At 39.0% G+C, this 21,737-nt stretch overlaps 3 protein-coding genes and 1 long non-coding RNA gene across 4 annotated transcripts; 1 reads left to right on the top strand and 3 right to left on the bottom strand.

Moving 5' to 3' along the window:
* Positions 1-1,009: 1,009 nt before the first annotated feature.
* On the bottom strand, positions 1,010-7,555 carry LOC143450724 (SCY1-like protein 2). The gene is made up of 14 exons (XM_076951387.1): positions 6,161-7,555; positions 5,534-5,691; positions 5,323-5,464; positions 5,117-5,263; positions 3,620-3,841; positions 3,444-3,560; positions 3,259-3,384; positions 3,001-3,177; positions 2,708-2,944; positions 2,479-2,647; positions 2,304-2,413; positions 2,110-2,241; positions 1,845-2,000; positions 1,010-1,758 (listed from the first exon to the last, which is right to left on the bottom strand). Exons 1-14 carry the CDS (start codon positions 6,341-6,343, stop codon positions 1,300-1,302), a joined length of 2,535 nt encoding a protein of 844 aa, XP_076807502.1. The 5' UTR covers positions 6,344-7,555; the 3' UTR covers positions 1,010-1,299.
* A 615-nt stretch (positions 7,556-8,170) lies between these two features.
* Positions 8,171-9,331, top strand: LOC143450728 (uncharacterized). The gene is made up of 2 exons (XR_013114766.1): positions 8,171-8,773; positions 8,882-9,331. It is a non-coding gene; the product is annotated as an uncharacterized LOC143450728 (long non-coding RNA).
* Positions 8,854-12,226, bottom strand: LOC143450725 (dol-P-Man:Man(5)GlcNAc(2)-PP-Dol alpha-1,3-mannosyltransferase-like). Its single transcript, XM_076951388.1, has 10 exons — positions 12,074-12,226; positions 11,743-11,926; positions 11,542-11,652; positions 11,336-11,472; positions 11,141-11,277; positions 10,906-11,050; positions 10,585-10,790; positions 9,943-10,018; positions 9,641-9,777; positions 8,854-9,122 (listed from the first exon to the last, which is right to left on the bottom strand). Exons 1-10 carry the CDS (start codon positions 12,224-12,226, stop codon positions 8,975-8,977), a joined length of 1,434 nt encoding a protein of 477 aa, XP_076807503.1. The 3' UTR covers positions 8,854-8,974.
* Positions 12,203-13,850, bottom strand: LOC143450727 (HUWE1-associated protein modifying stress responses 1-like). The gene has a single exon (XM_076951389.1). It carries the CDS (start codon positions 13,759-13,761, stop codon positions 13,024-13,026), a length of 738 nt encoding a protein of 245 aa, XP_076807504.1. The 5' UTR covers positions 13,762-13,850; the 3' UTR covers positions 12,203-13,023.
* Between the last annotated feature and the right edge of the window lie 7,887 nt (positions 13,851-21,737).

The raw sequence follows: 21,737 nt of genomic DNA, 5'->3' as shown, positions 1-21,737 counted from the left end.
AAACACTGAGACATAGTCTACACCTAGGCCCAATGCAGCAAACATGCTTACACCTTTCCATTTATTAATAGCATCCAACACATTGTGACTAAACAATGCTGTATTTTTAAACGTAATAAAAGGGCTTCATTTACAGTCGACTAGGCGGATGCCAAAGCATTCAATGTTTGATGCACTTCATGCAAATATCAGGTGCACTTCAACTCACACTATAACTGAAGAACGCATCTTTTCGTAAAATGCGCTTCTTGTCACAACAGCAGTTTCATTGTATGAGCCATGGCTTTGCAAACTGGCTCAGATGTGTTCAACCCACCAATAAATGTTTCCTCTAAGCTGCGCGCGTGCGCAAATGCTGACACGGTCTCCGCGCACAGAAAATCTGTGCTGCACACAAGAAACAAATCCAACCTGAATTGAAAATAAAATAAACGCATAATAATGGCCACAGTGCGTCTGAGGTTACTCACAGTGGTCCAAGAGACCGCTCAGGGAGTTAATGTGTTTGCTCAGGCTCGTGAAAAATTTAAGGGAACATTGCCCCCAAGGTGATACTGCACGAATGCGACCTGGTAACCATGTACGACAGAAGCAAAGTCGATTGGGCTGTATTTTGTAAGGTTTGCTGAGCAATTTTCTAAAACACAGATCACGTTTTCAACTGACGAAATATAATTTTATCATCTTTACCAACGCGTTTCAGAAATTCAGACGCTTCAGACCAACGCATCTTTACAACGTAGTTAAATTTCTCTGCAGCAAAGAGTCGTTTTGGCAACTTGCAATTTCAAACAAGGGCTACACGTGGAATCTGCTAATGAACGCACTTTACCGGATGAAAAGTCTTTGCCTAAATACTACTTTCTGGGCACCCTTTCAAATTTTCAATATTTTCCCAGTAAAAGTCAGTCGACCGGTCCGTCCCTGGCTTAAGAGCTAATTTTCCAACAGTACGGAAAAACCTTTTGCGCTTAGTTCAGACATGCCGGCATCGTGTCGATGAAAGAACTAAAATGAAGAACTTGTTTATTGCACTTTACTTGACAAAATTTTCTGAGAGATTAATAGACAAGGTCAAACGTGAAAATACGCCCACTTGCGGACCTGGATATAGTGTGTACTCGTAACAGCAGCGCAACTTGAACATACAAATTGCAGCGTCGTCATAATAATTGCAAATGCCACAATTGTCTTCACACAAACAATTCCTGAACTCAGCGACATGGATGAGCTTGGAGCAACAAGTCCACTAAATTCCTGACAAACCAAACTTAAGCGGGAAACATCTAGAATTGCAGACTAGCCCAGGAAGTCGAGCAAGTCCTTCTCACTCAAAGTTTTTTGCGACAAACCGTTTGAATTGTTTCGAGATTGTGACATATTGTTGTTACTTTGTGACATCATGAAAGGAGTTTGTGACATCATGGGTTTTGTAACAAACGTTTGTTGACCAGACTGAACGAAAAGATTATCCAGTGACGTCATATTTGTTTTCGATGAATTAGTTTGTGAAGTCATAGAAGGATTATAGGAAGGGTATGAAGGTGATGAGGTGTTTCCCCAAGGACCTGCTGACGTTGTTAAACCAAAGTGTGATGTCATCGGCAGGTTCTGGCCAAATTGCAGGGAGGTTGAAGACGTCATATTTCTCATATTTGGTACCATTGGTTGTGACGTTTTGTTCGTTGATTTTGACGTCATGGACCTGAGATTGGTTTGCTTCTGAAGTGGGGGGAGAGTTGAAGTGAGGTCACGAACCTGTAATGGAGAAAGGCAAATTTTATTGAAGGAATATCTGCTGAGCCACCACCAAGATGGCTACACATATGTCCTCTACGCCTCACCGCTTTGTTTTGTTGGACTGGTTTCATCATCCCCACGCTCTTCATCTGATGCTCTTGCTCCTTCATCCGAGCCATCCTCTGCTTCTCCTCCAACGTCAGCGGTTGCCTAGCAACCGGGTCGGTGCTTTGTTTCATCGATGAAAAAATTTTGTCAACCTTCAAAGAAATCAACTTGTTACTCTGAGGATGTGCAAGCTATGTCAAGTGGTGCTGCTGACCAGTGCGCGGGTTGGGCATAGTCTAAGCGCCTGAACCAACAACTTACGTTTTCTGTTGGTTGCGATACTGGAGGGAGTTCCTCTTTTGTGAAACTGAGTGCAGCATCTTGCTCAAGTTGAATTTTATTCAGTTGTTCGAGTTTAATCCGTTGCTCAGTTTCATATAATTGAAGTAATTCCTGTTTTAACACAACTCTCACTTGGTGCCTGGCCGCGTAAGACATCAAGCACGCTGACTTACCTTTATAACGCGCATGTACGACGCAAACTGATTCACATTCAGACAACTCTCGATTGAAAGGGGAATAAGAAACGGAAGAGATTTTCCAGCAATAACGTCTTTTGAAATACCTGAAAATATAAGTCATGAAATTACAGACTTCAGAGCGGCCATCTTTGACATGGTTGGTACAAACCAAGTTTATCGTTCCTCAGAATACTCTGGTAGACTCCCAGGATAGCCATGAGCACTCCCGGCTCACCAGAGCGGAATTTGTGCAGGAAAGTCAAGATCTCGTCCTGGATGAACCATTTGTCAAAAAGAGGGAGGAGCTTTCCCACGCATACCAGCCCGTGAATGCGAATCTGCAAAGACCACGATTTGAATGAAAGTCCACAAAATCAAGATTAAATCTTCCAACTTACGGCAGTGCTGCCTCCTTGCAGAGAAATCTTCTTAATCCTTGGAAGGATGTTGTTCTTTACGGCAGGCAGATCAAGCTGCTCCGCAAATGATGGGATGATATTCATGGAGAGTTCCTGGATCTGGAGGGACGGAGCATCAAGAGCAGACGACAACATCGGAAGAATATTAGACTGGACTTTGTCAGGAGCAGTTTTAGAAAGAAGAAGATCCATGTTTTGAAGGAGGATCAACAAGACCTTGAAGAAGAAAGTATGATGAAGATGCCAGGCACAGGATGATCTTAAAATCTTACTTGAATTGGTTTCTGGATCTTGAATACAGGAATAAGTTTTGGAAAGATGATTTTATCAAATTCAGTTTTTGTGCAATTCTCCGCAATGATCATGACGTTGGGAAGAACAAAGGGGATCATGTCTGGATTCTGGAATTCCGACGTCAGGTTTGGAAAGACGCGTTGAACCACCACCCTCTTCAAAAAACTCATGATTAAAAAAAACCCAGCACTTCAAAACCTTCCACTACAATCTCTTCCCTCAGAACCTCATAATACCTTTGGAAGCTGTGGAAGTATCTTTGGAAGTCCTTTGAAAAATTGAGACTTCTGCAAATTGTCTCTTTGCAGCAAAGAGTCGAGGTACTGCAAAGCCATGACCCCAACGTGATTGAAAAATGGAAGCTGCAAAATGTGAAAATGTTGAACTTGCGGAAATGACAACTTTGTGCTCTGGATCCTACCTTCGACATTTGTTCAGCATCCGGCCTGACATTGGGATCAGGATTTAAAAGCATCCTCTCATGATCTTTCAATTCATCGGGAATGTTGGACAGGGAGCCAGCACTCAGGTTTTGTAGCTGGTTATGATGAAGGAATAATCAATGCTGTGAGATGTGAAGATTAAGTTGAAAATTACCTTGTCTGCATTATGCGGCATTCTTCTGTAAACATCCTCACATTTCAGAGAAAAGATGGTTTTTCCTCGATGATAGAGAGCATAAAGTAACATCCCCAGAGAAAATAAGTCACTGGAAGTATCGCACGACTTCCTCAGGATATATTCCGGGGCAAGATAATTTGGATCGGGTTGTGCTGCGGCTGGTAAATAAGTGTCCCACTCCTTGACCGCAAACTCCACCTAAACCCAACCAATAAAATCACATCGCTACTATTTCAACACCGCATGTAGAGACAAAATACTAACTAAATGATAGGACTATAACGATTAGTATCAAACTGAACAAAACCGCAATTTAAAAGTCAACCACAAGTTGGCAGTCCAACTTCAAGAGGGATTTTGATGTAAAGCGAATAAGAATGCAAATTATAAAATAACAGAACCTAAAGAAGTGAACTTCAAAAAATTAATATCTAATTTCTTGGATTTTATTTAATATTAGGAGCTTATTTTCCATGGAAAGAAACGATTTTGATTGGTATAAGTGCTTCAGAACCAAGCACACATTATTATTCATTGTTGGTTATCAACCTTGTAGTAACAACAAGGATTTATCAGGCTGATGGCCTGCACATGTATGTATGTATACGTCTGATTTCAAGCTTGAAATCTTTACCTTTTAAACAATTCCAGAACAGAATTCAAAACTCTGAATTTGGTGAGAACTACCCCAGCATATTATAGAATAAAAACTTCTTAATTCTGTAATGTGTGTAATAAGTACGGATGGTCTCAAAACACAAGTCATTCTTTGTGAAACCCATGTGACTGTATTTAAACACCATACCCTTGATGATAGGATTAAAATTAAAAACAATTTCATGGTAGAATGACACCGGTTCATGTCTGTGGGGAAAATGCTCCAAAAGCAACAGGAAGAAGTAAAAACAAATGGTTATGAGACCAGAAACAAAACTTTCAACAATTGGGGGGATTTCCACAAAATGAGTCACGTGATCATTCTCAAATTGTTTAAAACATCTTACTTCACATACAACTATCCTACGTGTTGAAAATTCAAGTACTACGCAGAAACCAAATGGTCCAATCTTTAAGCAGAAATTTGACTTTCAGTGGAACAGTTTTAATTGGGAAGTTTTTCTGCAAGTGTCATGGTAATTCAAAGTTTCAAAAAACATTCATGATGTCGCTGCTGGAATATTACAGTTTGAAATTTTTAAAGTCTGGAAATTTCTTTACACAAATGTTAAAGGAAACAAAACATAGCATGACCTTTTATACTTCATGCATCTGTTTGCAGTTAATTTGAACTCATGTAGCAACTGCACAAGAATTATAACAAAGTCGTTATAAAATTGTTACATGGGGAAAGAAAAAGTTACCAGTCGATGAAGTAGTGCAAGAATAATAAATAATAAAAATAGTTCTGACAAAACAAAATTAAACCAGTCAGCTTAAAGTAGACGAGTGTGGAAAAACGAACAAAGAACTCACATCAGCCAGAGATCCACTGTTCGGGATGCAAAAATCAAAACCAGCAATCTTCCATGATCCAATCTTATTTATAATGACAGATTCGGGACAAATATTTCCATGGGTCATTTTAACACTGGTATGGAGAAATGCCAGCCCTTCAGAAACCTTCACACAATCATAAAGTTTGAAATTACAAAAATAACCCAGGAAAAGTAGGCACTAACCTGCAAAATTCCATATTTCAGTTCGACTTCATTGAGTTCGTAGCCTTGCAATTCTTTCGTTGGGTTGGGAATGTTGCCATGCATGCCAAGAACATTTGCAAGACTGGCAAAAACTGGTTCTGTGCAGAAGACAATGCTGTCCCTGGCGAGTACAACGATAAGTGTGAGACAATAAATCAAACAAAACTCTGCGAAGAATTCACTCTATCACCTCGACTCTTCAAAAGCATGCTCAACAGTCACTATGCGTGGATGTCGCAACTTTGTCATTTGCAGGCAGCCACGTCGCAGAATATCCAGTATTGGTTCTCGATCTGTTCGATTAAATTGTTCAAGCTGCTTTTTCTCCAGGATCCAAATTGCAACCTCCTGAACAATAAATTTCAAGCTTTTCAACAAACATATCTGAATCTCAACTAAAAATGTTGCAAAAAACACTTCAACTATTCATCATATTGTATCAGTGCAGATTACTCCAAATGAGATGAAAACAAGACCAAGTGTTTCCAGCCCTAACCAGCTCACAAATTGGCAAAATCGTATCATATGTTAAAAGAAAAAGGGTGGCTTGCATACTTGATGACCTTACACAATTTGAGGTGTTTTCAGGGGATTACGGTGTTAGGGAATGGCACACAGACTATGCATTTAACCATTATTCAATCAGACTTTCAACCAATTAAAATTACTTTGTGAGTCAAACAGATTTAAGTTTAGATTTATATCTGAAACTCCACAAATTATCACCATGTTATCTATGATTATGTTATACAAAGTGTGTCGTAAGTCAACGATATTCCCTGATATTATTATTCCATAAATGAAACCAGTTTCTTACAGCTTTTGTTGACTTCTTCATTCCTTCATAAATTTTCCAAAGATTATTCGGTCCAGCACTTGCCACTTGGCAGCCAGCATCATATTCTCGCAGCAGGGGATTTCCAGGTAATGCTGCACTAATTTCATTGACAGTGCTAGTCAAAGTGTTTTTTAATTTACTGAAAACTCCACTGACATCCATATTTTGATTCCGCTGATGACTTAAGTCTGGGTTTTGTTCAACTTATATCAATAAAGCATTGAGATATTCCTAGAGATAAGACACACATCACAGGTAGTGCATTACGTGAACCATGTTTCAAACACAACACAATTAATGATTTATCAGCCAATAACGCGCAGATATTCATCTGCCACAATGGTTCTCAACCTTCGTTTTGTCGAGTGCCCCTTTTTAAAGCCTTACAAGTATAAACGCCACTTCTTACCGCATGTGACAATAGTTAATTTACAATCACGACTCAGCAATCTGTTTGCAATGTAATGGGCTGCACCAATAAGAAGTAAAACTTTCTCTGATAACACTAATGATGATTAAATTGCACCAACTTTGGTAGTACGCTATGTGGGGCAACACTTTCTTCACTCGCTTTGTTATAGGCCGGCGTTCCGACTGGAAAGCGTGGCGCTTTTTGACGAGACCTCAGAGGTGCAGGATGGGTAAAATAACTGGGTGCACTTGGTGCATTTTGTAGTAGGTCTATGGTAAGCAAAACGCAGAGGCAATGAACTCCATTTTCCAGTGGTGTCATAAATGTAAAACGTTCAGGTGCACCAACGAAAGTCTTCAGATATCTCGGGGGTGCAGTTGCCATGTTTAATAACGTTTACAATGATTCCATTGCTTTTTAAGCCAGCTTGTATAAAACATATTGGCCTGCTGTATAAGGTAAGTCTTTCTGCATAAAACCCTTAACTAGTTTTCCAGCAAAACTAGTAGACAAACGGTTAAATACAGTGGCGTAGGCAAAAGGAGGGGTTAGGAGTTACAACCTTAGTGGGTTATGGTTTCAACTATGGTTGAATCAGCAGTAAACGAGTGATAACGAAGTTAAAATACTGAATATTGAGCACGTGTTTATATTATGTTCATAATGGGCCTACATACAGTATAACCAGGGATTTGGAGCCGGAGCCGTGCATTTTCAATGGAGCTGGAGCCGGAGCTCTACGTGAAATTCAAATGGAGCTAGAGCAGGAGCTGGAGCCAGTTGTTTGAAAAATATCTCCGGCTCCGATGTATTCATAAGATGCTATGCTACTAGCCTACTACTATTGGCTGAATTCACATAATTTAACAGCAACCCTTCACAAAATTAAGAATTGCTGGGGATTTGACAGCAGAGCAGTCACATGTTCATAGCTGCAACCGATGGCACTGACTACTGACTGACCCATTGAGCTAGATATTCCAAATTGAGCGTTCATCCTTAAACCTCAGTTTTTGCCGTAATGGAGCTGGAGCTGGAGCTGGAGCTAATTTATGATAAAATAGAGCTCCGGAGCTGGAGCAATTTAACATTTACGCCTGCTCCAAAGCCCTGGTTTATACTACATACTACGGTCTGACTAAACTCTTGCACTTAAGAGTTAAGACCACCATGATATGATGACAAGGGTGCAAGCCAACCAACACAATAGACATCTTAGTTTCTCTTGGTTGTATAAATGCTTTCTTAGTCCTCTAGCGGTATTGAAAGAGGTCCGGAAAAAAGTTAACCATACTTAGATTTGAATTTATGACGTCACCATGGGGGACAGGGTATGGACGATAAAATAAATGTTGTCTGATTTAATTGTCGCCCAAATCGTGTTCACAGTTTGACGTCCAATGAGACACGCTCGGCAGAAAATATTCAGAAAGTTTGTAAAATTTAAAAAATACGCAGCTGATTTATCTTTTCGCTAAAAATAAATGTGCGCTTAATAATGGCCTACAAAGCCATTAATATTGTGCGGATAGCAAATTAGTTATAATTCTGTCTATAGTTGTCTCAGTGAAGGACAACACTAATTTAAGGAAAGTGATAAATTGCGGTAGATTATTTTCTATGCTTGTAGTAATACTATTGGCAAACATATGCAATATTATTTAGCGTAACTTATTAACTACAAAAGTATTTCTATCACAATGTGTTTGGAACTTTCTGAAATCTTTAGAAAAAGTTTTTGTCCGTCCAGTGATTAATTTGTCATAGATTTTACGGAATTAGGAAACCGAGGAACGTGACACTAATTAGTTCGAAGATAAAGATTGTGATAACATGTTCTTTAGTTTTAACAAAAATGCATTCTGGGTTTGGTGACCTTCCATCCTTGTAGCAGTGCAGTTAACACTTTGCACGTTTTAAGCCCAAAAGCTTTGCCGCTTTTTCCCGTTTGTTGATTTATTTAGCGTGCTTCTTGTTTGACCAGTCTACAGCGAGGTTCCTACTATTCTCTCGTTCTCACAGTCTATGGCTAAAATAATCGGTATTTTACTCTCTCGTCGCTTGGACGCCGATATCCACAAACGCTTTTCAGGGAGTTTTCCACGTCAATTCATGTCTGCGCTTCGACGCAAGATCTCGTGTTTACAACAGAAGCAAAATTAGATATTTGCCACAGTAAGGTAAAATATGTAGCGTGATGTATGTCACAACGACGACGTAATAAATACTTCCATGCTACCAAGTCACGAAACAGTGAGAATGACGTGATCGAATTTATTTCCTCTCAGAAATATCTCATAACATCGGTGAATGAAAGCGATTTCATAAACGAAAACACAATGCGGGGTCACCACTTCCACATCGCTGGAAGAGGATAAAATTTACTCGATCTTTTGAGCACGTACGACTTCCTTCCGCTTCCACAGTCCAAGAAGAAGGAGCGTGTGGCAGAGATGGAGGGAGGAGGAGCTGAGGTTGGTGGAGGGGAAGGTGTTCCAGCACAACTCGATCACTCCGAAGAGTAACAACCTGATGAAGTCATACATTAGATAGGGGAGAGCACACACAATATAGAGGAAGTTACACTCATATTCACAAGAATTGTAAAATCTATTTTCCAGAATCGAGCCAACTCATAATCTGGAAGCTTTTTTTCGTTCACAACTTGCACGGTCGGTTGCTTGCTGTTACTGGTTACAAATGAGACATTTAACAAAATACATGACTTCAAAACTTTACTGAAAACTTTTTTTTTATTTTTTCAATTATTTTTCAACTGAAAATGGTTGATTTAGATTTTGCTCCGTAAGTTTTAATCAAAACAAGTTCATGTTTTAATGAACTAAGAAACTTTTACCAAAAATTCCGTGCTCAAACTTATGAATGTAACAGCCAAGTTACTAGAAGGCCCATCTCAAACTTTCCAAATGAGTATAACTTAGAGGCAGAAAAATAACTCAGGTTCAAAAACTTTTGTTAAAGTTAAAGTCAATTCAAGATTTTAGAAAAAAGCATCTTCAACAAACACACACACTGTCAAGTCTTACCTTACAGGCGCCTGATAGGGAGTTGACCACAGCAGGTAGGGCAGGGTGTGGTAATACCAGATGTAGAACTGATAGTGAAGAGACCGGCTGAAGCATATCCCTATGAAGTTGCTTGTAAACAGAATTAAAACAATCTGTAGGTAAAATATTAAGGAAGATATCGCAACATTTCCTCCTACGTTGTGCAACTACAGAGCGTTGGTCGAAGCAACATTATCACTCTATTTATGACATCATCAGCTTAATCACGACATCACCCCCACAATGAATGTGCGAGGCTGTGCACTCCAAATAAGGATATGATTCGATGAAATATCTGCTTGACCTTTGCCCCACATCTTCTTTACATTTATGACGTCACACAAATCAGAGAAAGATCTGAAAAAATAACTTATTAAAACTTTTCCACAAAATTATGTTTCCAAAGTAATATTGCTGCGATGACTCTGATTTGACTCGAGTCGATTGTCTGATTGAGTTGAGTCAAATTATGGTACATGGTCAAAGTCAGAGCTACAAGAAATAAAATCGGCAATTGTCACAACAAATTACGTTGTCTGGGAAAAGATATTAAGCACGACAACTTGAAATGGCTGGAAATATGGTCACCTACTTAACTCAGCCATTATTGTTAAGTCAGCAAGCTTTATGAACGACACTGTCATGACTCGAGTCATAACTTAGGCCACTAAAAATGTTCTCTGTCTTGAGAGTCAGAGAATCTACAATTGACTTAGTTCCTCTGACTTGAGCCAAGCTGAGTGGTAACACACTGGTAGTTAGGATAGTAGTAGTAGGCTACATCCCCACCAACAATGGAGTATGAAGACTTAAACTACTTCAGTGTTGTGTCAAATACTAAGTCAACTAAACAACAATGCCATAAAAGTCTAATTCCTTTTCACACAAACTGGAATTTGAAGGCATTAATATGTCATAATTACCTTTTCCATTTAAAAGCAGCAAATAGAAAAAGAATTGTGATGTGAGAAAAAAGAAGGACAAAGTGAAATCTTCTATCGGCAAATAAATCTTCGGATAAAAACCTCCAATTAACCGTCCATTGATGAAAGAATTGGCGACCGAGATCAAAAGATCGAATCACGTAACCGAGCGGATTTATCCGGAGGAAAGGAATTGCAAAAACAACCTAAACATTAGTCAAAAACTTGAAGTATAGGACCATGCCATCCAGCAAACTCCAAGCCATTGTTTGATCATAATAGAATTGGCGATGTGAAGCATCTGCCTGATCATTTACTCGCCTGCAGGGAAGCGCATATCGATAAATTGATGATGGTTTTCTTGATCCCATTTCCGACAAGATAAAGGAGGAGCAGGCCCGGCGCAAAGAGGAGGATGTTCATCTTCACTGACACGGCGATGGAATAAACGAGAGAGCCGAGATACCTAAACCAGAGATCCAGGTCATTCAACACTTAATGATGTAACAAAGCCATAACCTATCAGCGAGCAGAGTTGCATGAAACTGAAGCTCACCACTGTCTGTCGATGAAGAGGTTTATTGCGATGTACAAGATCAGCATGGCGATGGGGTCGTTGAAGAGCCGCAAAACGAAGAGGGAGTGAACTCGATAGGAAGTGCAAGTGAGGAAGAGGAGCACGTAGGGAGGACACTGGAAGGAGATAGTGACCATAATTCACATCAAAGACACAATATTTCATGGAACTTACCAGCTTTGTCTTGTGATAAATCCGAACAACAAGGAGGTGATTGATCAGGTAGAATATGAAGAATATGTATTGCGCAAGTCTGATGTTCTGGCCGTTGTTTGTTGCATAATAAAGCAGTGAATATATGTAAACAAAACCTGCAATGATGTCATAATCAGCATTATGCAATCACACAACCATGGAATCAAAGAATTAAAAAGGGAAACCTGCAGGATAAACAAGAGGTCCAGTGTCTCCCTTCAGCTGCATGTAGTCACAAGTTCCATTGAGAAAACCTCCAACCTCTTGCATGTAAGCCAGCCAGTCAACCTCTGTATCTAGCTTTGGCATAAACAGTTATGAGGTCATACATTGCCCTGTAGCTTACCAACTAACGCTACAAAATGTAATACAACGAAATAACTTACACTTAACTTTGTTGATGACAAATAAATTGATGAAGATTTCAACGTTGCAAAGCAATAATCCCAAAAGCCATGTATAAGATGGGTCGAAGAATAACTTCAAAACATCCTTCTTCATTTTAAATGAAATAGAAGGAAACGACTTTCGCCTGCTTTGTGAGGAAGCCATCACTAATTTTAAATTTCCCTGAAAATCGATAAATTTGTACAAATATTATCGAAGAAAACTTCTTTATATTTCAAAATGTCACCACTGAGAGAGAAAACCTAATTTATACAATGGCCAGATAAGGCTGATATTAAGCATCAATCCTCGAATATGTTGCCATCTCACTGCACAATGATAAGATGTTCGTGGCACTAGCTCGTAGTTTTGAAATTGTAAGTAGATGCTTGTATCTTCAAATGTGACCTCATTGCCAGCAAGTGTTCCACTTATTTTTACAAACACCTGAGCAAGCCATCTATAACGATACACATCCAACATTTCACGTAAAACAACAAGTCAAACTTAGCTTAGAATTAGGACAAAATGAAGATAAAAAGCAAATTGACAAAGACTGCCACAAATTCATTGAAACATTGTTCGTTCGTGTATTTCTGATGCAAGCGGCAATAAATGAGAAAAGAATTGTCAAAATAAACTTATTTCTTGGTTCACATCATGCAATGAAATGGGAAAAATTTATCGGAACATTTCTTATAATCACATGAAACAACATCAATGTTACATCATAACCAATACATTATTAAAACTCTTCTTTGAGGAAAAGATTTTTTTGCGTCAAAGCTCACAAATGGCCACACAGTACTCTTTGTCCACTTAAGATTAATCTGCTCAATCTAATGTAAATGTGGATAATACAAACACATTTATTCTTCCTAGAAATATTGTCAAGTACGACAGAGGTGCTTTCAAGAAAAGTTGCAATCGTGTGACAAGTCTTGGTCTAAGACTGGTTTGGTGGCCAACAGATTGCTTAATAAGAAACTTCAACATTAATCGTCCTACTGAAAAGACGTCAAAGAAATATAAACAGAGTAATATACTGTGATGTCACAGGCATATTTATGGCATTACTCCAGGCAGTTTGAGAGTAGAACAAGACAACACATTAATTAAGCATTGTATGAATTTGAACGTTCCAGAACAAATTAGTCCAGTTCATGTCCATTTCTAAGCTCAGGGATAAACGTTTTAAAGTTACATTTAATGCAGAAAGTAAGCAATCATTATCATATATTAAAGAATTTTGAAACATACAAACAAACAAAGCTACAAGTTTATTTTTTTCTTTTAGGAGAAGGAGATTTGAGGTGTGCAGATGAAAGTCTTTTCCTTGACGAAGATGCCCCAGAACTTGATCCACTTTGTTGTTGGAACTCTCCAGCAAGAAGTAAAGCGAGGTCAGCGTCGTTGCGGGGAGAGCTCTGGTGCAAGGGGGAGTTCTCGGGGCCAAAGTTTATCTCAGCCATAGCTCCACTCAGCCCATTCATGGAAACTGCCTCATGGAAAGTTTGCATTTTATCACCACGGTTCCCATCTTGGCTCAGTGAGTGAGGTTTGGTCGGGGAGGGAGAGTGGCAGCGGAGGAGAGAGATGAGATCTTCGCGTCGGATGTTTCTCCTCCTCTTCTTGGCCCAACTTAAAATTTCTTTATTTCTTCTTTGGTATCCACACTGTAGAGCCAAGTCAGAGACCACTTTGCATCCTTCGATGCTGTCTTTGTACATGTTCGTTGCGATTTCTGCAGCGTTCTGAAACGATATCCACATGTCGTCATATTCGTGACCTTGTGCTTTCTCCCGGTACAATTGCGCAATCGCAGAAGCCGTGCTCTGGAACGACAGCCAGAGCCTCTGTTCAAAATCTCTGTGTTCAGCTGCATAGAGGCTTTCAGCTGTGCAATCCTTCTTAGTTTCGGTGGTGCGATAATTTTCGGATGAGCTATAGCATCTTCCTGGACTAGAATCCTCTCTGCTCCCATCTGCATCTCTCCTCGGAGGAGGCGCCTCCTCCATCAAACCTAAGTTCTATGAAAAGTTTTTATATAAAATTCTATTTGTTGGCTGGAACAAGAACATTTACAAAAATAACAGCCCATCTTAAACAGCTCAGCTTCTAGTTACTAATTATGCTGTCCACCACTTACTTTTACAACCACACAACAGAAAAACATTCAGCTGTTTCAAAAAAATCTGTTGTCGCAATTTCTGCGATAAAAAGAATATTTTTTTTTGAGTAAAATAATTCTTGTCATTTCCGTAATTGCTTTTATAAAAAATGTTTGTTAAATGTTTACATACCTTCTCTTTTTTGACAATTATGCCCTAAAAGTTTGTGTCATTTTAATCACGAGTTTTACCCAGGAAGTTATATGGCTGTACTCATTGACGTCTACTTACGAGGCTACAGGGTGGCCAAGCCACACCGTGATTACAGCCACATGGTCAAGGCCACCCTGATGCTTACATAAGTAAAAATACCCTGGCCAGAGAACAACATGAAGGGCGGGTCAAGGCGGTGTTCCAGTATTGCCACAAGCACATATTCCGTGCATTCGGGTAAAGTATTTTATTTAGGTCACATAATTCTTGGCTGGCGAGCAGTGAATTGCCCTCTGCATTGGAGTCAGGTGGGAAATTGAGTCAATTGTGCACTTTGTCTTGGAACCACTTCGCGCATAAATATTTTAAAATGACCGTCGAAAAATTTTATAAATCCATAAAATAGGCTACAAATTGAAATCTAAAGGAAAATGTGTTTATTATGAAATTTTCTGAATATTCGGCTATCAACATTCGCAAGGTGTAAAACAACTGGCATTTTCCCACACTCGGGTAAAGGGGTAAGCCAATCGCCTCAAACGATGAAGTTGAGTGCAGCTGGTCATCTGCTTTAAACAGCCAGACTTGAAAAGGAAAAAAAATATATGTGCTTTAACTTTTTTATTTTACTTTTCGTCAAAAGCACGATTGGTTTGAAAAAAATTAAGCCTGTTATTAATAGCATGAGTTAATAAACGATAAAAAGTGATAAAGCCGAAATGGCTGAAAACGTGCTTAAAAATAATTAAGGTAATAATTGTTGGTAACAACTAACATGGCCGCTAAACCCATTATTAGTTAAATGCACAAAACGTAAGTTAAATTTAAGCGAAATTAAGCAGATGAGTAAGTGGTGTGTTCAAGCAACTAATGGTTGAAAATTCCTTCAATGCTGAATCATAAACCAGTGGATTGGAAAAGAAACTTCATTGAAGCCCAGTTTCTGGTAACAGAGTTAGCAGAAAGCAAGTGAATAATCATAATGAAACTTGGCTCGAAAGTTTTTTGCGTTGATGACAATAGTTTGCCATGCCAACGCCATCCTTTGCCCCATGTTTCGCATTGGCTGTCTGAACTTTGTTGTGGCACATTCCACAATTTGGTAAATAAAGTTAGAAGCAATAACTTGTGCTTGGATTTGGTACGCAGTTTGAATTTGTACACATCTTGAGACGACGACTCTTCACGCATAAATTCCGGTTCTTCACCTAATTAAAGTTTTTTCCTTTGGTGTCTTTTAAGATGTAAACCTTTGTTTTATATGTTAAATATGTTTCATAAAGCAGTTTATTTGTACCCATGTCAAGTGCAAAAAACATAACCAAGTACATTCACTAAACAAGAATGTAGAATGGCACACGTTGGACAAGGAAACCTTTTAGAATCTGTCCCTGGCCATATGCCAAAAGACATTGATTACTTTCCTAACTACAACTATAGTGATAAAGTATTTGTACGTTATCGTATTTAGTTGTGCATTGTCTATCCTGTCTATTTACCATGCGCTTAGTGAAATAAATAAAGTGAATCGTTTTTGTTAAGATCTATAGCCTATCCAGAACGTCTATATTTGCAGACCAGTGCAGCTCTTTCAATGTTTTAGCCCACAATAAAAACATGGCACAAATTGCTATTTACACAAGAAAAGTAGTTGCTGTCATTTGAAACTGTTGTTATTAACAAGTGTTCATATTGAGGCATAACTGGAAAGAGCGGAAGTTTTCAAAGAAAAATTGCAAATTTTGGCGTGATATTTGATTTGCTTATTATAAATTGGCATTCGAAAAGTTTGGCGTGCACAGATGAATCTCATGCGTGTAGGTGCTACACTTTCCACTACGGGTTTACTGGAATTTACTAGGTAGCCAATAGGCCTAGGGTCAGGTAGCGAGTCTAAAATGTACTCAGTATTTGAATTTTACCAAAAAATAGCTATTTCCATATTAATTTCTGGTCCAATTTAATGGAGTTTTTGCAATACAAGTTCTATCCCGTCAAATTCAATCACCTCGAAAAAACCTGGTTTTCAAGCCTAATACGAAATTTCGATGTCGAGCTCACAAACTGTAATATCTGATGAAAGAAACGAGTTAGAGAGCACTTTTTTCGCACACTTCCGCCTTAATTCCTCCTCTATGTTTCTTTAAATTTTTCCGGATTTATCCTTTCCATAGGTTTCTTTTTTAACTACTTTTTTCTGCTTGGGTCTAAATTTTGTGGCGGATACAGGTTATGAAAAAGATCGACTATGGCAAAATGCAGTTGTCGATAGCAAATTAATATTGCCAAATGCCAATGCCAATGCCAACATTCAATGACTAAATGGGAAAAAGAACCATAGAAATCTAACAACCATGAAGGCTTATAGTTCTTTCGTCACGATTGAGGACTTCTAATTCTTTTGATAGTATAACCAATGCCTTTATAATACTACTATAAGGATATTATAAAGACATTTGTATAACAAAAGATTACAAACCAAGTTTGACGAAGCGGTAATTAGTTGATTGTTGATTGCTGCCAATGTCACAATCGATTTGTTGATTGTCTCATCGATGGCTAATTAGCACAATATAAGTCAACTTGGGAACAACCTTATTTTGTATTGTGTGTTTTTCGCCATTAACGGTGCGGAGCGAAAGTTACGATGCTAACTATTGTAGTTATAGCTATAGCACAATAAAAACACATGCTTACGAACAGTTAAAGAGCAAGAAAAAGTGGCAAAGCACAAGGGCTTAAAACATGCAAGATAGCAATATGATAATTGTGCTATAAGATGGTAGGTTGCCGGTGAGTTATAAATTTTATTTCGCTTACACAAACCTACTGACTTCTGGAACAAAATAACACAACCAGCAGCATATGTACAAGTTATATTTATCGAGCCTCACACAACCGCTTCCGAAAAGTTAGTAGTAATAAACACACTTAATGGTTCAATCGTACAATTAATTAGGGTTACCATATTTTCGTGGCTTAAAATCCGGACACTCTTTAGTGCCCACTAGCGGTTTTTAAAATGAGGTATGAACACATTGTCTGTGAATATGACGTCCCACTAGCAATGTTTTGCCTATCCATTGTATACTGGAGTGGATTTTTGAACATAGTGTCGTGAATTCACTAGGCTATTTTACCTCTGGTCAGGCATTCTATATTTTTGTGCTTAAAAAACGGGAAGCTTCAGATCAACGAGCCTTATCAGACAAATGTGGTTCATATTTTACTAGGAGTATGAAACTATTTTGGATTCCTATCGTCAGGGACAACTAAAGTAGTAAGACACCAAGAAAAACTAAAATAATGCATTTTACTAGGAAACAAAACAATGTTCAAGCATTTGTAAATTTACATAATCGTCCAATCATACTTTTCTGTAGAAAATACTTTCTTCAAGAAGTCTTTATTCGACTTTATTTTCTCATAAAAGCCGCAGCAGGAAAAGTCAGTGTTAAATTTGCAGTAGATAAGGGCTTACAAATTCAAATGGTTTTTTTACCGAAGGAAATGCAAACAAGTGTAGTGGCCTGGGAGCCACTTTCAATACCAATATATCATTCGTGGGAAAGTATTCGCCAGTGATTTATTGAAGTATTGTTTAGTGATAAAACTGCAACTGTCGTTTAATATTTGGAAACTTTCTCTAAATAACGTTATGTGAAAGCGCCGTTTAGTACGTTACCAGGTGATTTCATAACATCCGAGTTTTAACTGTAAATAATCCCCATTGCCCAACGCTTATTTTATCGTTTGCGATTTCTGACATATTTGTGTATATTGTGTTGAATACTTCCGTTCACATCGCTCCGCTTTATAAGCTCAAACTTCTGCGCGAGTAACCGCACAGACAGAGATATAGAATCGTACGAACGTATTACGTTAGTCGTGTTAATTGTAATTCGTTAGACTTGTTTTAAATGGTGAATGCTAGGTTTGTGATTGTGTCATATTCGGAACCTGTACAGTTCCTACAATAAAGGATCGTTTCTGATAAACTGTATCTGTGATAACGTAAGAGCTTTCGACTAGTAAAACGTTAGGTTAGAGAATTCTAACCGCACGCAACCACGGAGTCAGATCATTAATTCGGCAGGTAAATTAAGTCCGAATAACATAAGTTAAGACTGACAACAGTGCGAAGGTTTCTCCTTACGAAGTTTCTCCTTACGAAATAAGTTCTTTCAATAACCTAACTGCAAAAAGATCACCTTCTCCTTCTAGCCTATTATTACTGAACTAGCAAATGCGCTAACAATCAACTCACTACTGGACCAATTACCCGCTAGAATGACGTAACAATAACTTTCGCATTTAACACAACGAAACAAGAACACGCATCGAGCAGTGGTCTTCAGCAAGTTGGCTAAACAGACCTATCACAATGTGCTAATATTCGTGTAGTGTGGGGCAATGCTAGCTGGCTAAATGCCAAAGCGGGACTTTTGGTTGACTAACCGGGACGCCGGGACAAAGCCTTAAAAAGCGGGTGTGTCCCGGCTAAAACGGGACGTATGGTAAGCCTACAATTAATGCTCACTCATAAATTGTCAGTCAGTCTTAAAAGTTCCTCTGCGTTCTCCTTGTGTCGCTCTCTGCGTCGCCACCCCTCTCTTCTCTGTGCGACATCCCGTTCTCTGAAAATATTCGCTACCATGTCCATATTGCCGACTTACTAAAAAAGTTCCATCATAGAGTCTGATTGGACAATAGGCTAACGCGTGACTTCTCCGGTTGCTTCTACAGCATAAGACAGGGGCGGGCAACATACGGCCCGCGGGCCGGATCCGGCCCGCAACGGGATTTTGAGCGGCCGCAGACACTTTCCGGTCTTACATAATAATGTGGCCTGCGGCCAAATTCTGCCGCAATCTCTGTATTGCGTCACTGAATAAGTCCAAGTTTGCCAACCTGAGAAAGATGGCCATGAATCTACTTGTTCTGTTCGGGTCTACATACATTTGTGAGCAAATATTTTCGACCATGAACATTAATAAGACAAAGCTGCGTTCCAATCTATTCAGGAATCCGGCCCGCCAAGTACTTCATTTTCTCATATCAGGCCCGCCGACCGAAGAAGTTGCCCGCCCCTGGCATAAGACTTTACCATCACTGTTATGCGTCTGTACGAAAATCTTCCAATAACGTAGTGCTGGTCAAGTGATGCACTGGCTGACTTGTCACGAAGTCTTTCCTGGGGCTAAACAAAATTTATTTAGTTGCATTTTTGTCAGTAAAAACAATTTTAAAAAATATTAAAATAAAAACTGTATAGGCTACATTTCTTTTATTGGTTATTCAGAATACGATCAATCAGAATACGATCAAGACAGGCAAGAACAGCTTCAAACTTATATCGATGGGGCTTAATCGACTCCCCAACATGCCCAGCATGTAACGAAGCCGCCCAAGATACCGACCATCTCGTGGTAAAATGCCCCAATACTAAGTTGACTGGACTGGAGGCTACAGCACCGTCAATCAATGCGGCCAAAACTTCAAAAACTGAATTGACAATATGATGGTGAACGTGTGAAGACCATACGACGATGATGATGATTAGTTATTAAGTTATCCACAAATTTTTTATGATGACGTCATTACGTTTCCAATCCTTACTTACTTAGTAATCTTTGGTGTGCTGCACAAGCTGTTTTTCTTTAAATGCAGTCAAGCGTGACTTGGCAGAGAACTCGAATGCGAGAATGTTCCAAAAGAGAAAAAAAAGAAAAGCGAAGACGATTGTCCGATCATAGATTGGTGTGAAGCAGGGGTTCCCAAACGGTAGTACGCGTACCACTAGTGGTGCGCGGGAGCTTTTCAGGTGGTACGCGAGCAGCTCTCCGTTGCATGCGATATATAGTACTGTAGTATAACAATTTAATTTTGAGTTGCTAAAATATGCGAACAACACTTTTATTTCTTTCCGTACTAAATTCTCTGCACTCAGTAAGCTACTTTTGTCGATCTTGCTCCCTGCTGTCATTGTTATTAATACTGTAATGAAATGGTTGTATGTCATAACCTTAACCTGTAAGGGCGACCAAATCACTACAACGTTTGTCGGTTGAAATGTTTATTATCCTCGATAGCAAATGAGCCTCAAAGTCGTTGTTCTGCTTTTCTTAATCTTAGAATTAATTGTAGCCTACACCTTGACAACTGTATATTCTGATTATATTGAAGCTTCTTTGAACGAATACATCAAGATAAAACATTGTGACAGCAACAGCATAAAGACATGTTGCGGCGTTGAACGTAATAGCAAGAAGAGACTGATAAGTGATAACTCGTACTGCACGCACAATAACAGGGAAGCAATCGATTACGTCACGCAGTGTTATGCTTCGCTGATTCGATAGATGAGAATTCTATGTCGTACACAATCTTATATTACATTAATTCATAATATTATCACAGGCTCTTAGTCTCTGACTGGTTGGCCACCCCTGCCCTACCCGACGTGTAGTGGCTGAATCCTGAACAGCATTACATTTTTGTATATTATATATATATATTACATTTTTGCAAATAGTGGTACGTGTTGACAATCCGTGGTGGCTAAGTGGTACGAGAACGTAAAAAGGTTGGGAACCCCTGGTTTAAGGCTAAGTTTTATTTGCATTTAATCGTTTCGATCACGTGACAACTGTTCAGCCTATTTTGTAGTAATCTATGGTAGAATTCTCATATAGGCTGAACCGAAAATGGAGCTACATCTGACTACCGCTTCAAACCAAACTTTCTCCACACCCGAACATGGAATGTGGTGGCCTCAAATTAATGCATGGTCAAAACGTGGATTTTACATTTTGTCTTTAAGGTGGAAGTACTGCCAAGTAGAAAGACAGGAATAGTCTGGACTGGAAAGTTTGCCCTGCATTTATCTCAGAGAATTTGCGAAAGTTTGAGGCTATCACCGAGAAATCGCCCAAGATTATTGAAACCAACGTGAACAGTATCAGACTGAAGTTCAACAGTTTAAGAGCGAATAGAACTTAATTAGCGTTGCAATAATATTGTAATAACCCAGCAAGTAGGCCCAGGCTATTTTAGCTCCGGCTCTGAAACAAAAAATACAATCTGTGAAAAAAACCGGCAATTAGCACGAAATATAAACAAATCTTTTGTTCTAATTAATAATAGACTCCTCAATCTAGAACATAGGCCAGTCTGGATCTTGCTTACCTTCACCAATGCGGAGAGTTGAAAAAGTTAAGGCATTTTTGTGAAACGTTACACTGGTTCCAGCAGACCAGGATCATATTCGTAATCTTACATTTATTGGTGCAGTAGTATTTGTTCAGATTCAGTATTTGTCTAGTTCAGAAGTGCACAACCATAGGATGCTTATGCATATTAGACCCCAGCTACTTAAATTGTGACGTCATCTGGTTGTAGAATTCTGCACTAGACCCAATTTGTCTATAATGGTTTCGTTAATAATGTCTATTCAGCTCGTCCCAACAGAATATCTACCTTTTCCATTTATCAAAGTTTGCCTGTAAGGTCAATTCACCATAATGGCACTATTTTATTTCCCCCAGACCTATTTTGTTCGTCTATAACAGCACTCTAGATCGTCATCTCTTCCACAAACGGTCATTATCTGTTACGTTGGTAACGTTGTTTGTGCGGCGATAGCCTACCTATGGCGATACCTATGGCGA

Source organism: Clavelina lepadiformis, chromosome 3 (assembly GCF_947623445.1).
Source record: "Clavelina lepadiformis chromosome 3, kaClaLepa1.1, whole genome shotgun sequence".
NCBI classification, from domain to species: domain Eukaryota; kingdom Metazoa; phylum Chordata; class Ascidiacea; order Aplousobranchia; family Clavelinidae; genus Clavelina; species Clavelina lepadiformis.
The sequence above is the reverse complement of the archived record's forward strand: the minus strand, read 5'-3'. Positions and strand labels throughout refer to the sequence as shown.

Excerpts from the sequence above, each read along its gene's own strand:
- LOC143450724 (XM_076951387.1), bottom strand. The coding sequence starts at position 6,343 with ATGGATGTCAGTGGAGTTTTCAGTAAATTAAAAAACACTTTGACTAGC. Across the intron at positions 2,945-3,000 it reads AGATCCAGAAACCAATTCAA|GTCTTGTTGATCCTCCTTCA; the intron begins GTAAGATTTTAA and ends TTCTTCTTCAAG. Across the intron at positions 2,001-2,109 it reads TATCGCAACCAACAGAAAAC|GTTGACAAAATTTTTTCATC; the intron begins GTAAGTTGTTGG and ends ATTTCTTTGAAG.
- LOC143450725 (XM_076951388.1), bottom strand. The coding sequence starts at position 12,226 with ATGTTGGATGTGTATCGTTATAGATGGCTTGCTCAGGTGTTTGTAAAA. Across the intron at positions 11,927-12,073 it reads GAACATCTTATCATTGTGCA|GGAAATTTAAAATTAGTGAT; the intron begins GTGAGATGGCAA and ends ATCGATTTTCAG. Across the intron at positions 11,473-11,541 it reads ACCTCTTGTTTATCCTGCAG|GTTTTGTTTACATATATTCA; the intron begins GTTTCCCTTTTT and ends ACATCATTGCAG.
- LOC143450727 (XM_076951389.1), bottom strand. The coding sequence starts at position 13,761 with ATGGAGGAGGCGCCTCCTCCGAGGAGAGATGCAGATGGGAGCAGAGAG.